Source organism: Theropithecus gelada, chromosome 10 (genome assembly GCF_003255815.1).
Source record: "Theropithecus gelada isolate Dixy chromosome 10, Tgel_1.0, whole genome shotgun sequence".
NCBI classification, from domain to species: Eukaryota; Metazoa; Chordata; class Mammalia; order Primates; family Cercopithecidae; genus Theropithecus; species Theropithecus gelada.
In genome coordinates, this window is record NC_037678.1 from 57,592,019 (window position 1) to 57,607,881 (window position 15,863).

The following is a 15,863-nucleotide window of genomic DNA, read 5'->3' on the forward strand; positions in this document are numbered from 1 at the left end:
CACTCCAGAGGGTAAACGAGGGCTTGCCCAGAGACTTTGGATCAGCTCCAGTCTTGTCAAACCAGCAAACTCCCCTGTGATTCCATGGGCTGAATCACATCTTCTCCAATGAGGTCTGAAGCCCTGGCAGTTTGTCCTTCCTTGGATATATGTCCTCAGCCTTAGGGAACCCTACAGAGTTTCTTCATATCTGATAGTTACTCTTTTATCATAGGTAATACTTATTATATTAAACTTCCCTTCTTTAACCTACTGTGTGGTTTCTATCTCCTCTCTGAACCCAGACTGCTACAGGGAGGAAAAGGTGCAAGTGAACACACATGAGTTCATGTTTGCCCACTAATGGAAAAACTTCCAAAACGATAAAACCTAAATAAATATTTATATTTGAGAAATGCCAAGATACTTTCCAATCCAGAAAAGTCTGGATGATATTTACAGTCCAAGTGCAGAATTAAAACACTCTCATTTTCTCCCACTGAAAATAAATTAGTGGTGAACAGATAAATTCTGGTAATATCCATATAATGGAAACTACTCAGTAATAAAAAGGAACAAACTCCAGACATATGCAATAAATGAACAAATCTCAAAACAGTATCCTAAGTGAATGAGGCCAAACACAAAAGTCTATATACTGCACAATTCCATGCATCTGACATCCTAGAAAAGACAAAACTTTAGGGACAAAACACAGGGCATAAGGGAACTTGATAGGATATTAGAAATGTTCTATAGCTTGATTATGGTGGTATTTATACAACTGTATATTTCTATTAAAACTTATCCAACTGGGCCGGGCGCGGTGGCTCAAGCCTGTAATCCCAGCACTTTGGGAGGCCGAGACGGGCGGATCACGAGGTCAGGAGATCAAGACCACCCTGGCTAACACGGTGAAACCCCGTCTCTACTAAAAAATACAAAAAACTAGCCGGGCGAGGTGGCGGGCGCCTGTAGTCCCAGCTACTCGGGAGGCTGAGACAGGAGAATGGCGGGAACCCGGGAGGCGGAGCTTGCAGTGAGCTGAGATCCGGCCACAGCACTCCAGCCTGGGCAACAGAGCGAGACTCCGTCTCAAAAAAAAAAAAAAAAAAAACTTATCCAACTGTACACTTAAAAGGAGGATGCTTTATAGCATATAAATTAAACCTCAACAAACCTGACTTTACAAAAAATATTACATATCAAAAATTGTGGAAGGTAGTTGAAATAATATTTAAAGGAAATTTTACAGCCTTAAATGTATGTTCGAAAAGAAAGATAATTGGGCCGGGCGCGGTGGCTCACACCTGTAATCCCAGGACTTTAGGAGGACGAGGCAGGCAGATCATGAGGTCAGAAGTTCCAGACCAGCCTGGCCAACATGGTGAAACCCCACCTCTACTAAAAATACAAAAATTAGCCAGGCATGGTGGTGCGCACCTCTAGTCCCAGCTACTCGGGAGGCTGAGACAGGAGAATCGCTTGAACCTGGGAGGCGGAGGTTGCAGCCAGTGAGCCAAGATCACGCCACTGCACTCCAGCCTGGGCAACAGTGCAAGACTCCGTCTTAGGGAAAAGGAAAAGAAAGAAAAAGAAAAGAAAGATAATTAAAAATTAGTAAGCTGAATTGTCCAAGTGAAGAAAAGAAAAATAAACCCATAGAAAGCAGAAAGAAGAAAAAGATGTAAGAACATAAATTAATGAATGCAAAAGTTAACGTGCAGTAGCAAGGATCAACAAAACCAAAAGCTGGTTTGGGCTTAAAAAAATTACACTTTGATAAGACTGATCCCCAACCCCCCCCCAAAAAGAAGAAACAAATAACAGGAATGAAAAAGCAAGCTATAAATACAGATACCGTAAATTTTAAAATCTAAAACTTGATGCCAATAAATTTTAAAATGTACATGAAATTAAGATGTCTTGGGAAGTGGCAGAGATCTGCATTAATCTGGAGTGAAACCAAACAAAACTGACCACTAAGAAATCTAGATCACAAGAACAAAGTAGAATGAGCTAGACTGTTAAAAACACATACTCAAATGACAGAACCACAGAGGATGAAACCATCTCTGAAAATAAAGACAACCATGATATTTTTGAATATAGGTGTTTTCCCTAAAGGCAGGAAAATAAGAAAAAAAAGTTAACGCCCAACCTCCAGTTCTGACAACACGGCAGAATACCGAGGTCACTCCTGAAACCTCCCCATGTAAGAGAAGCAGGGATATCCAGGGGCCAGAGAAATTGTGTGCATGCCCATCCCCACCCCTTCTTTTGATGCTGATATTGCTATTCTTGGTAAATCAGGTGAAAATGAATACCAAGGGTAGTCCTATGGAGAGGAGAAATCACAAGGATATGTGGGACAGGTTAAGCTTTGCCTGTATTGCCTTGATGAGAGGGCAGGATTCAAGGGACCTTGTTGTACAGTGATTACAGGAATAGTAACAATAGCAATAATAAAAGCCAGAATTTTTTAAGCATTAACTGTTCATTATTAGCAGCCATACATTAAGTATTTTACATGTATTAATCTCATTTGCTCTTCATTAAATCTTACAGCTGTAATTATTAACCCAGTGCTACAGATGGGGAATTTGAGGTTTGAAGAATTATATAATCCATTGAGGTTAACACAGCCCACAAGTGGTTGAAATCAAAATTGAATCAGGTTCTGTCTGACTCTGGAGTCTGTACTTTTTCCTTTTTTAAAAAAAGAAAAAAAAGATAGGGTCTCCCTCTATCACCCAGGCTAGAGTGCAGTGGTGCAATCATAGCTTACTGCAGCCTCAAACTCCTGGGCTCAAGTGACCCTCCTGCCTCAGCCTCTTGAGTAGCTAGGACTATAGGTAGGCACCACCATGCCTGGCTAATTTTTTAATTTTTTGTAGAGACAGGGTCTAGCTATGTTGCTCAGGCTGGTCTCGAACTCCTGGGCTCAAGGGATCTTCCCGCTTTGGCCTCTCAAAGTCCTTGGATTACAGGTGTGAACCCCACGCCTGGCCAGGAGTCTGCACTTCTAATGAAATGTCACCCAACATCTACTATTATTGGGTAAGTGCTTTCACACTCATTCTCTCAGCTAAACAGAGAGAGAATGAAGCACAGACAGCAGTAAAGCCTATATGCTGGGCAGTGTTAGCATACAGAGAAGCCATGATTTAGTGACTTGCCTTTGTAACAATGAGCTGGCAAATTTTCCTCAACCCAAGCTACCACAGTACTAAGTAGTTAGGGGAAAGAGATGGTGGCTTTCTCTATCTGCAAAATGGAAAATCCAGATAATCCCAACTAACTTTTGCTAAAGTTCCTGTGAGAAGTAATCAAAATTTCATGGATAGAAGTTCCCTGGGGACAAATTTTGGCCGAAAAACAAAGTAAAACAAAACAAAACAAAAAACCCTACTATCTTTACACAGAGCTTTGAGCAATGATGTGAACTACTTCCAACTTGTGGAATTCCCTCTTCTCAGAAATGACTGGAGGTAGTCAAGCAAATGTGAAATGATGCCTCTTGTTGGAAATATAGCAAGAGCTGGAAAATATGTCCTTTAAGATCCTTTTCAATCCTGAAAGTTTATCATTCTCTGATACAGTGTTGGAACAGCTGATTGAGAGAGACAATGGCTTCTAGGAATTTAAGACATGCCCATTTGTCACCTGTGCTTACAGTGAAGCCACATAGAAGTAACCTTGGAACAGCCCTTCCTAGGGGTTAAGGTGCTATGATACTTATTGTAGTTCTTAGGATCCATTTCTGAGCCAGTCTGGACTCATCTCTTTTTCTCTCCATGTAGTTGAGATTAAAATCATCCTGTAGTTTAATATCAGAGAATAAATGGCCATGAGAATGAACGTTAAAGAAGAAGCCTGCCAAGCAGCCATGGATCAAGCAGTCTCCGAACCAAACAAAGGAAATGAAAAACGGTCTCAGGCTCACACAGGCTGATACTGTTTTAAGCAGCCTCTTGGGGTCACAAACCACAGGCATTTAAGTCCTGCTCTCAAAGCCATTTCAATAACTGAGTTCAAAACCAAGCTCAAATCCGCTAGCACAATCCACCAGCAGAACCAGGCTACTGTGGTTCTGAGACAAAGATGACATTCATTTGCCATGTGGTTTCTCAGAAAGCGTATCTACACAGCAGGTTTCCCTGGCAATTTTGGATACATATGTCTTTTTCAGACTGCTGTTCTTGGCTAGTTTTCTGAAAGAAAGGAGCACAAAATCTCATTATATTCCAAAGCACAAATAAATTCAGTCTCAACATACTTTAAACCAAGCTTTACAGGAAAAATAAGAAGTTGAAACAAAAATAGTGTACCCTGTCAAGAACAATCTAGGATAGTCTTCTCACCAGAAACTGCTCGGCATGACTACTTCAGTAAAAGGCCATTAACAGGCAGTGGTGTTGACCTTGGCTAGCTCCTGGGCATTCACACGGCACTGCTGGGTCAGAAACCTAAACACCAATCATAGTCTCCATTCATCTTTCTTCTAGCACAGAAGAAAACAAACTCATCAGAAAAAGGTTAAAAACCAGAGCATGGAGATTGTCCAGAAAGGGTGGTGGTCTGAGAGCACAGGTGCTGATGGTTAAAACCCCAGCTTAATTCATACTCAACAGGCAAAAAAACGTAACAACAAAAACAAACAAAAAGACTCAATCCCCAAACCTCCTGTTGACAAGAAAAAAGCCTGGCTTAATACATTAGAATGACCTGAAAACAACCCAACTCCAACCAAAAAAGCACTAAATGTTAAATGCCAAGTAAAAAGAGAATGATTAAATCAACCAAAAGAATATAATGTGATAGGCTATTATGTAACCCTTAAAAATGATTTCACAAGTGTTTTTAATGATATGAGAAAATGTTTAAGGTATGTTAAGTGAAAAGAAATCAAGATTTATTATGCATGTAGAATGATCTCAGTTGTGTAAAATAATATTAAGTATAAAAAACTGGAAGGAAATGTTAAAATGTAATTATTATTGCTGGGGGAGTGGAAGAGTTGTAAGAGACATTTTCTTCTTTAAGCTTTTCTTCAGTCTCTAAATTTTCTATAATGAGAGTGTTTTTTTAGAACTAGAAGGTTAAAAAAATAGTAACATTGTAGAAGAGCAAACCAACACCAAAAAAGAAGAAAATAATAACATTTATTAAGTGCTTATTGCAGGCCAGCAATAAGGACCATTGTCCTAAAGGTGCTTTACATGCATTACAGTTTTAGTATCCCTTATCCAAGATGCCTGGGACCAGAAGTGCTTTGGATTTTGGATTTTCGGATTTGGGATGACGCAACCTGTATCTCATTTGATACTCACAACAGCCCTATGAGAGGTATGACTTTACCATGTTTGATAGATAAGACAATCAAGGGTTAGATGGGTGACATAACAGGTAGAGCAGATAGGCTGTGAGCCCTAACAGAATAACTCCAGTGGTTTTAACCACTATATGCCTCTCAACCACAAGGGCATAATCTGTCTCCCTGCCTGCAAGCCTGACCTAAACATAAGCCTCAAAGACAAAATTTACTTTAATAAAGGCACTATAATAATTTAGGATAGTGGGACTGCCAAGGTACTAAGATACTCAGATAAATATTCAAAAGAGGAACTAAAACACCTCTAATGAAGCTACAAAGATAATCTATGTGATAGAGAAACGCATTGTCGCAGTTGAAAACATACCAGCGCAACAAATCAACCCACAGCTAAATCCCACTGTACAAGAGAAGCTAGTAATAACCGTCAACCACTTACTGAAGTACCATGAAAAAAGGAAAGCGCGAAAAGATACAATAACAATGAGCTAGACAGAAAGGATTTGAATTTGTCTCCCAAAAAGCCCCTCAGCAACAAGAGGCCTGGACCATCAGAGGCTAGTGAAGAGAAAGAAACTAAAGAGAAAAAAAAAAAAAAGCATTGTACTTGATGCCAAATTATGTAAAGTACAACCAGCACAGGAGGACCCCCTTACTTTTCTTTCAGTCTAGCACTAAAGGCCTTTTGGTTAGAAATAATCAATTTTGCTTGGCAAAAAAAGGATCAAGACATAGAAGTACTTTGGATCAAATTCTGTAGAATCAGCCTATTGGAGATGCATTAAGGTTAATGCCAAAACCAATATGGTGTTCTGTTCAGTTTCTTTCTAGAGGTTTTAAAACCCGAAAAACATTAAAACTCATTTGAAGTGGAAACTTTCTATCTGTGAAAACAAGCCACTTTTAGATACTATAAGCTATTAAGATTTGGTAATTCTAAATTAACTATGTATTTTTTTAAATTCTGGGTTGTTAGAAAAATATAAAGCTCAATTGCTGCCTTACTCTTAACACCAAGACAAATACCTGATAGATTAAATATTGAGAAAGAAAATCATAATGAACATTCTAAAACAAAGTAGGGGTTAATACTTTTGTAATCTTAGAATGTGAAAAACTTTTTTCAAACATGACATAAAATTCCAGAAACCACAAAAAAAAGCTAATAAATAAAAATATATAAAAATTTAAATGTCTGAAGTTAGAAACCTTATACAAAGCTTTAAAATATATTCTAGGAGAATATCTTTACCACATATATTAAAAGGCTCATAACCTGACTTGACAACTGAAGAAGTCTTTAAAATCAATAAAGAAAATAAGAATTACATGGAAAATTTGGTAAATAACATAAAGTGACAATTCACATACCATAAACGATGGGGAAATTTAACAATATATATCAAAATTTCAAATTTATAAACAGGTTGACCCAATAATTCTACTGCAGGAATTAATTCTAAGGATACACCATGCAAAGATGTTCTTATTAAAGCAATATTTATTAATATTAAAAAGCTGAATGCTACCTAAATGACTGTGAACTGGAGACTGGTTAAATCAGAGATCACAAACACAAATGTTTTTAGAGACTGGCAAAGACAACAGAAATAAGCTCAACAGGCCGTCATAAAACAACAACCAGGAAGTGGTGGGATCTGTGAAGAGCTGGAGAACTCAGACCCATTCAGTAGTTCAAAGTATAAAAATCACAAGTGCCACAGGCCAAACTGGTTCCCCCTTCCCCAGTCCCCACACACCCCCAGGGCGAGATGTGTAATCAATAGCCATGGGACAGCACTACTGCCTGTTCTCTCTGCACCGAGCCTAGGAAGATCCTCTTACTCTGAATGCTCGTCTGTTCTATCACATTTGAGTAGATACAAAAGAGTTCACTGATGTGGCCAAACAGATTCTCAGGATTAACAAAACCTTAAAGGTCATCTAGTCTAACTTGAAGCTTTCCTTGAGGCTGCAGTCTTTCAGACATGTTTAGGCCCAGGTGAACAGTGTAGACAGGGGAGGGGAAGGAAGTGGAGAGTGATGGAGTACAAAGCCAGAAGTCAGGGAATGAGGACTACACACTTGGCTTTCCTGTGGGATCTTCATTTTCCACAATAACAAAATTGAGATGGGAGAAGTGGTGAGAATTCTTAAAAAGCTGAAATCCTGTGCATCACATATTTTCTATATCACTGTACGTAAAACTCTATTAACCGAATACCAGGAACTCACGCACTATTCTAATATGAAGTGCTGAATTCACAGTACCATTGTTAAACATCCCTTCAGCAATGAACTCTGGGCAGCTGTTACCCTCACTGACCAAGCTGGCATAGGGAAGAGTTCCGCAGATAATGTGACAGATTGTATATGGTATTTTTACCACAAGATCTTAATTCATCCCAGGAACTGTTTTAAAAGAATAGTTGTAGTTTATAATTGCAGTCTCAGCAGCACTTCCAAAAGTGGAAAACCTCCACTTGAAATTGGAATAGAACGTTTCTTCCCAACGTGTGAAAATAACTTTATGCTGGGTCCTGCCATATCTGGGAATAAGAACAGTTGGGAGGGGGTAGAAAATTTTCTGACTTTACCTCATTTTTAATAACACTACATTAAGATTTATTAAACTAGATGCATCCATGTCTAAAGGCTACAAAATCCTAGAACAGTTTTTGCTGTGTATTTTCTCCTAAGTAAAGGGCAAATGGAAGTGACCAGTGGGTCTATAAAGTAGATTCAAGTTTGCCCTCCCTCCAGCTGCTGGCCACCCTCTGATTCAATGCTCTGTGTAATGTGAACTCTGCTAGACAAAAGGGTGCACTCAGCAGCTGATGGATCCCATCAGCTCTCTCTGTCTCTCTCTGTCGCTTTCACACATACACACAAACAGTTACTTGAGCTATTTTACATTAACAAATGTACCATCAGGATAAACCTGTTTAAAAAAAAAAAAAAATCTATGTGGGAACTTCCAGGACTTACAGCCTCCAGGCAGGCATAGAAGGGAAGCAATGAGAGAAAACACAAAAGGTCTGTCAATGTTTCAGTCAGTATCCTTGATATTTAAACCCTAGGAACAAGAAAGTCATAACAGAATTAAGCTCACCCTAGGAACAAGAAAGTCATAACACAATTAAGCTCATCTTAGGTATAAAATAAATATCACAGCCGGGTGCGGTGGCTCATGCGTGTAATTCCAGCACTTTGGGAGGCCTAGCTGGATGGATCACCTGAGGTCAGGAGTTCGAGACCAGCCTGGCCAACATGGTGAAACCCCGTTTCTACCAAAAATACAAAAATTAGCCGGGTGTGGTGGCAGGCACCTGTAGTCCCAGCTACTTGGGAGGCTGAGGCAGGAGAATCGCTTGAAACTGGGAGGTGGAGGTTGCAGTGAGCCAAGATCACGCCACTGCACTCCAGCCTGGGCAACAGAACAAGACTCCGTCCCCCCAAAAAAAAAAAAAAAAAAAAAAAATCACAAAGCAAACTATGTGTGAACTAGCAGGGCCTGCAATAAAAGTGTAAAATAAGTGTGGGTCTTCCTTTTACCTTCGTTTTTTGGGGGCAGCCCACTTCGGTATCGTTCCCTTTTCTGGTAGTTCATCCACGTCTCCCACCCTAAGTGTTACACGTGAAAATTTACTGAATGCCTACTCTGTGTCAGATACTCTGCTAAGCACTTTACAGCATTTTTAAATTTAATCTTCTCAATAACTCAGAGGTAAATATGATTAGTGTCTTCATTCTAGGTTGGTGACAAGCCTAGAGTTACTGGTCCCATAAATAATGAAACCAGCAATGAATCCAAGTCTATCTGCTCTTGGTCGGTATATTAGACTGCCTTTGATGCCCATGTTGGTGTCCTGGATGTCCTAAGCATTTCTCTGCTTTTAAAAGAACAGGAAAAGAACCTTATATATACTGAGCATCTTTTATACACTTTACAAAAGCTCTTTATTTTAGGCTCATATGAGCCCTATGAGAGAGACGCATTCCCAGAAAGGTTAGGTGGCTTACTTAAGGACATAAAGCTAGTTACAGTCAGAGCTGAGACCTGATTCCCAATCCACTGCTCTCCTTCACTATAAATAAGCCGTCACTCCAAAAGGAACCCACGTATTAATAATAGAGTAGGAATGACAGGCACTTTGCTAAATGCTTTATGCTTTATCCAATTCGATCAAGGGAATTCCCAACACTGTATTTCCAATCAATGTTTTTACTACAGTTTTACCAAAGAAGCAGGGAAGAAATCTAAATTCCACATCTATGAAATTATAGTCCAATTAACATATTCCTATACACATAAATGAATAGATATTACAAAAAGAAAATCTGAAGAGATTTAAAAAGTTTTCCAAAGAGTGCACAATGGGATCAAATAACATTATCAAATAATACATTCTGAGTACCTGCATGCTATGGCAATTCGCTAAGGGCTGCACACGTTAAGAGAAAGAAAAGATGTAGCATCTGAGTTAGATAAATGTTTACCATCAGCACATATATAACCATTCTCATGCAAACAAGTGTGTATTCTTCTGAGAAAAATAATAGTCTGTCATTTATTAATCACATGCCAAGGGTGGGAGGTGGTCACCTAGCATCTCTGGTCACCTAGTGTCTCAAAGCATTTATTTATCATTGGAAATAAAATTCTACCAAAATTCTGAAAGTAAACTTAGTTCAAATAACCCATGCAAAACATGTACAGGGACCTAATACACAATAAGCATTAAATAACTGATATTTTCATCATTTCCTTCTCAAATTCCACAATGTAGTCTTAAGAGACCAAGTGTCTCTGCCAATAAAATTTAAAATTAGACAAGATAATGAGCAACCAATATGAAGATTACTAAAAATATTCATTATCTAATACTGGAGTAAGAAAAGCAAATTAGGCCAGGCAGCACTCTGGGAGGCTGAGGCAGGCGGATTACCTGAGGTCAGGAGTTCGTGACTAGCCTGGCCAACATGGTGAAACCTCATCTCTACTAAAAATATAAAACTTAGCCAGGCATGGTGGCATGCGCCTGTAAGCTCAGCTACTCAGGAGGCTGAGGCAGGAGAATCATTTGAACCCGGGAGGTGGAGGTTGCACTAAGCCGAGATTGGGCCACTGCACTCAGCCTGGGCGACAGAGCGAGACTCCTTCTCAAAAAAACTAAAATAAAATAAATGACATTTTCTGACAACAGCAAAATTACTGTACAATCCATAATTAGAAAGTAAATAAGAACAGCAAAAGAAAGTACAAATTAAATTGCTCCAATAAGAAGAATTGTTTGCATAAACAATTAATGAAATACAAAGTTTGTCAATCTGCATTGTGTTCTCAATAAGCATGAAAAAAACACTCTGAGTTAAGAAAAAATACTCCTCTAATGTCACGAAATTCCCAGGAAGATACAATAAACCTGAAATCATTCTTCCTGGTTACTGTAGTCCCTATCAGATGTTATCTGAAAGAAGATTCTTTTTCCTGGTTTATAACATTGGTTATTTAATATGTAAGCATAGTTTTTGTTTTTTTTCATGTGAGAAAACACACACACTTACGAATGAATGGAGACAGGAAGCCACTTACGGGTTTGGGTTCCAGACCTGATTCTGGCACGAAGTAGGAAAGATGCCTTTGTAAAATGTCTCTGGGCTCCATTTCCTCAAACTATAAGAGGATAAGAACCCCCACCCTGCTACCTCACAGAAACACTGTAAGCATTGCCAAACAAAAGAACAAAATATGAATGCACCTTTAACTATATTAAATGCTACCTAAATCTAAAGTGATGACAATAATTACTATCATCAGCAAACGAAGTCATACCAGATATCCAGGCTTAACTGCTCCCTTGGCTTCCTCACTTCTGAATTACGTGTCATCATTGGAAGAGCTAATTTTTTTGTAATAGCAAAATAAAATGTGAAATAAAAATAAGTGATAATACTTAATACACAATGAACCAAAAATAAACATCAACGGCCTTATAATTCTTGGCTAATAAAATTCTACCAAAATTCTGAAAGTAAACTTAGTGCAAATAACCCAACATATATTTCATTTGATCCTTTCTCCAACCCTGTGGGAAAAGCAGGATAGGTATTATTACATTTAATTTTTACAGACCACAAACTAAACTTCAAAGAGAAGGGTGACTCACCCAAGGTTCCAGCTAAAGCCTGGGCCATTCACCCTTCTTCTGATGTAATGTAATGTTCATTCTACTGGTCTGTGTTACAAGATTTCCCTATTTTCAAAGAAACTCACTTCACACAATGTCAGATTTCTAAAGTGATTCAGTAACTGTTTTCTTTTTCTTTTTTCTTTTTTTTTTTTTTTTTTTGAGACAATATCTTGCTCTGTTGCCCTAACTCGAGTGCAGTGGCACAATCACGGCTCACTGCAAACCTTATACTCTCGGGTTCAAGCAAGCCTCCCACCTCAACCACCTGAGTAGTTGGGACCACAGGTACATGCCACCCTGCCTGGCTAACTTTTTAAAATGTGCTTTTATTTTTTTGTAGAGGTGGGGTCTCACTATGTTGCCCAGACTGGCCTTGAACTCCTGGGCTCAAGTGATCCTCCGACCTCAGCCTCCTAAAAAGCTGGGATTATAGGCATAAGCCACTGGTTCAATAATTTCATCATTCACCTGGCCTGGTTCAGTAATTTTATCATTCATTTTACACAGCCAGCAAGCTCTACCGTAAGCAAATGCCACATGGGAGACTGCACTCAAGAAGTGAAAGGGTGGCATCTATTGGTAGAAGTGTGTTATTGTAAGGGAAGTAGTTTCAGAGCTTCAATATTTGAAAATTTCCGTTGAACCTCAACAGTTCATTATTTGAGAGGTGGGTAGAAAGAAACACTGTATTATTGTATAGCGATGTAAGGAAAAGAAAGGAAGAAAGCAGTAGGAAGTTCTACAACTGATACCTATGACCACTTCGGTAATCAATTTCCAAGCAGCAATAGTTTTAATTACTTTGTTTCAGAGTAGTTTTAGATCAGCCCCTCTGGGAGCAAGTATTGGTTGGGAATGTATCTCTGGTTTTATAACAGAAGTCAATAGCAAATCACTGGGAGAAAAGTTTAGGTAATGAAATTTACTCCATGGACGATGTTACAAGAAAGGAGGGGAAAGTGGAAGGAGAGAGGAAAGCTGACATTTATGAGGTGACTACAGGTGAAGTATCCCTTAACAAAAATGTTTGGGACCAGAAGTGTTTTAAACTTTGGATTTTGGGGGATTTTGAAATATTTGCATTATACTTACCTGTTGACCATGTCTAATCCAAAAATATGAAATTTGAAATGCTCCAATGAGCACTTTCTTTGAGTGTTCAAAAGTTTCAAATTTTAGAGCATTTCAGGATTCCAGATTTGGGATACTCAATCTGTATTATATTGCAGGCACTTGATGTGCAGTACTCCATTTAACTCTCATACAGACTCAAAATGTATCCTATGGGTTCTAGTATTACTTCATTTTACAGATAAGGACAATGAAACTCAGAGAGGAGAGGAAAGTGGCCCACAACTGCTCAGCAAATGGTGAAGTCAGGATTTGAACCCTGAAAACCTGATTCCAATGATCTTAACTACCAAACCTACTGCTTCGTCACTAAAAGAACCGTCACTTTAGTACACTTGGTACCTTTATCAAGTCTTCTAAACAAATGTAAAATCTTTGCTGTTGTGAATAGTGCTGTAATGAACAACCTAAATGCCCACCAACGATAGACTGGATAAAGAACATAAGGTTCTTTATATACCATGGAATACTGTGCAGCCATAAAAAGGAATGAGATAATGTCCTTTGCAGGGATCTGGATGGAGCTGGAGGCGATTATCCTAAGCAAACTAACAAGGAACAGAAAACCAAATGCCGTGTGCTCTCACTTATAAGTGGGAGCTGAATGATGAGAACACGTGGACACATGGTGACGAACAACACACGCTGGGGCCTGTCACAGGCGGGGGGTTTGGGAGGAGGGAGAGCATCAGGAAAAATAGCTAATGGATGCTGGGCTTAATACCTAAGTGATAGCATGATCTGTGCCATAAACCACCATGGCACACATTTACCTATGTAACAAACCTGCACATCCTGCATATGTGCCCCTGAACTTAAAAGCTGGAAATTTTAAAGAAAAGAAAAAAAAGTAAAATCTAACATTTCAGTCAAAAAATCTGGATGTATAGAACCAATACCCTGAGTTGTTTTTTTCTCAGTAGCAGTACAATAAATTACCATCAATCAGCCTTCTCCTCCCTATATTGTCCATTAGAAATCTCAGTAATATCAGCATCAAACTCCAACAGAGAAATGAAGAAAGGAAATGCAACATGCTTTCCATTCCAGCATTACTGGTGCTTAGAGCAGATGTGTTATCAAAGACAAAAGATGCCAATTGCGTTGTATTTCATTTGAGTAGTGGAGGATACAGATTTGTATTAGGTAAAAGTGGTCCCGTTGGGAGAGGGAAATGACACCAGGAACACACCTTAGATAATGAGAAAAGTTCTGCATCATGTTTTTTCTTTCAAAGGCACTGGGCTACAAAAGCAAATATCACTTTCAAGAGTTCCAATAGAGACCCTTTCTTTGGATAGAGTGGGAAAACTTGCATAAATCTCCTTTGTCTTCTTAACATTTCGTGTCCCAGGAATAAGGATTACTGAATTGTCAAGAGTTCATGTAAGAAAAAAAACAAGAGGTAAAGCTGAGAAGAAAGACAGAAGAAAATATCTTTAACAGCTCAAAAGAAGAAGAGTGAAAAATGCGTGTCTAAGTGAATGAGATCATAATTCAAAGGCATGGCTACAGATCCAGGAATAAGAAAAACACATTCATCTCAGCTGAAAACTAAAAACTGTGCTTTCTAGATTAATAGCTAATTTACATTTTAAATTTCAGCCATTGAAACCTGCTTGATGAATAATAAACAACACTGATGTTACAGTTGTTTTTCTTTTTCTTTTCTAACTTCAAATTATAGAAAAATTAAAGTAACTGAACCAAATCTGGCTTTGGTTGTAATGAGATTCAAACTTTAAAAATTTCAGGTTCTGATTACAGCAATTAGGAATTCCAGGCCTCCAGGTTGTTAACACCTGGCAACATTTTAATACCTGGGGCATGCCAACAATGTTTGCCAGGAGATTGATTACTCACTCTTCCTGTGACATGTGATGTTATGACTAGAGTTTTAGGGGCTGCTTTATACAAACAGCACTAAAATGTGGCAGAGGGAGACTCTGAATAAATCTACTCCTTGCTGTTAAAAAAAAAAAAAAGCTAAACACAGTTAAAACATGTAACTTGCTTCTCAAAACTGACAAAGCATGAAAAAACCAAAACAATCATAAAAAATTGCATTCCCTATTTATGAATAGGTTTATGAAGCAATCAACCTAAAAACTGTTGCAAACAACCTAAATGTGTATCAACAGAGGACTGGCAGAATAAACTACAATACATCCTCACAATAGAATACTAAGCACAGGAAAAAAGAAAGAGGACTATTTCTATGTACGGCTATGGAGTAATTTCTAGGATATATAATTAACAAAAAACAAACAGAAAAAAGTATGGATAGGACACTCCTGTTATCTCAGAATGGTAGTACAAACATACCGTATTTGTCTGTGCATGCATGCATGCACACATGTGTCTATGTATATCTCCCAAACACAAAAAAAAGAGGAAACAGACGAGATAGGAATAGAAACTAAATCGGAACAACTTTGTTTTGTAGACTTGCCCTTGGAACCATATAGTTCATATAACTATAAAGCAAAACAATAAAAAGCAATACCTCAAACAAAAAACAAAATGAAACAAAAAACCCATCAGCCAACTGAGTTTGTGGCATAACCACATAGAAATTATTCCAAGTAGCTCTAACATATAATAATTTGATTGTACATCTATATGGGATGTCCCTAAGGACAACAAGCTGCAACACAAATATTTAACTGTTTTCAGTATTGTTGTTAGAAGTACTGGTATTATTATTCTGAGGCTCACATTTATTGTGAATTGAAAAACAAATGAGTAATTATATTAGAATTGCTGGCAAGATATTTGGCATGGGGGGAAGGATTACAGATGTAGGATGAAAGTGGTTAAGGAAAAAACTAGTAGCATTCAATCTACACTGGAAATGGCAGAAGAATGCATGAGTTTGTAATAAACACATTTTCTGGATTCATCCAATGAAAAGGCTTAGAAAAAAATGACCTAACTGCAATAAGCACAACTTGCACCCAAACTGTGGTCTCTAATTACCATTTCCCATTTTAAAAACCTGAGTTGCTTTTAAAAAAAAAAAAAAAAGTCTGTTTCCAGGTTTGAAGCAAGACGATCCTGGAACATCTCACACCTCATCATACTAGAAAGCAAGGATGCTCTCACTAACTACCAGGGAGTATATAAAGCATACTTCAATAAAACACTTAGAAGTAACTACTGGGGTTATATCAAGATGAAACAATTTGAACATAAGAAAGAGTTGAAAGGATTGAAACAGATCA

The 15,863-nt window shown here is 38.3% G+C and overlaps 1 protein-coding gene across 3 annotated transcripts in view; it reads right to left on the reverse strand.

The window, feature by feature from the left end:
• STK4 (serine/threonine kinase 4) overlaps positions 1–15,863 on the reverse strand; it is a 113,955-nt gene that overhangs the window by 22,683 nt on the left and 75,409 nt on the right. The window contains exon 11 of one of the 3 annotated variants that reach the window (XM_025399881.1): positions 4,099–4,193. The exons of the other annotated variants lie outside the window; for them this stretch is intronic. Within the exon in view, the coding sequence (XP_025255666.1) occupies positions 4,110–4,193 (84 nt within the window). The 3' untranslated portion in view covers positions 4,099–4,109. The remainder of the gene's footprint in view (positions 1–4,098; positions 4,194–15,863) is intronic. 3 annotated transcript variants of the gene reach the window in all.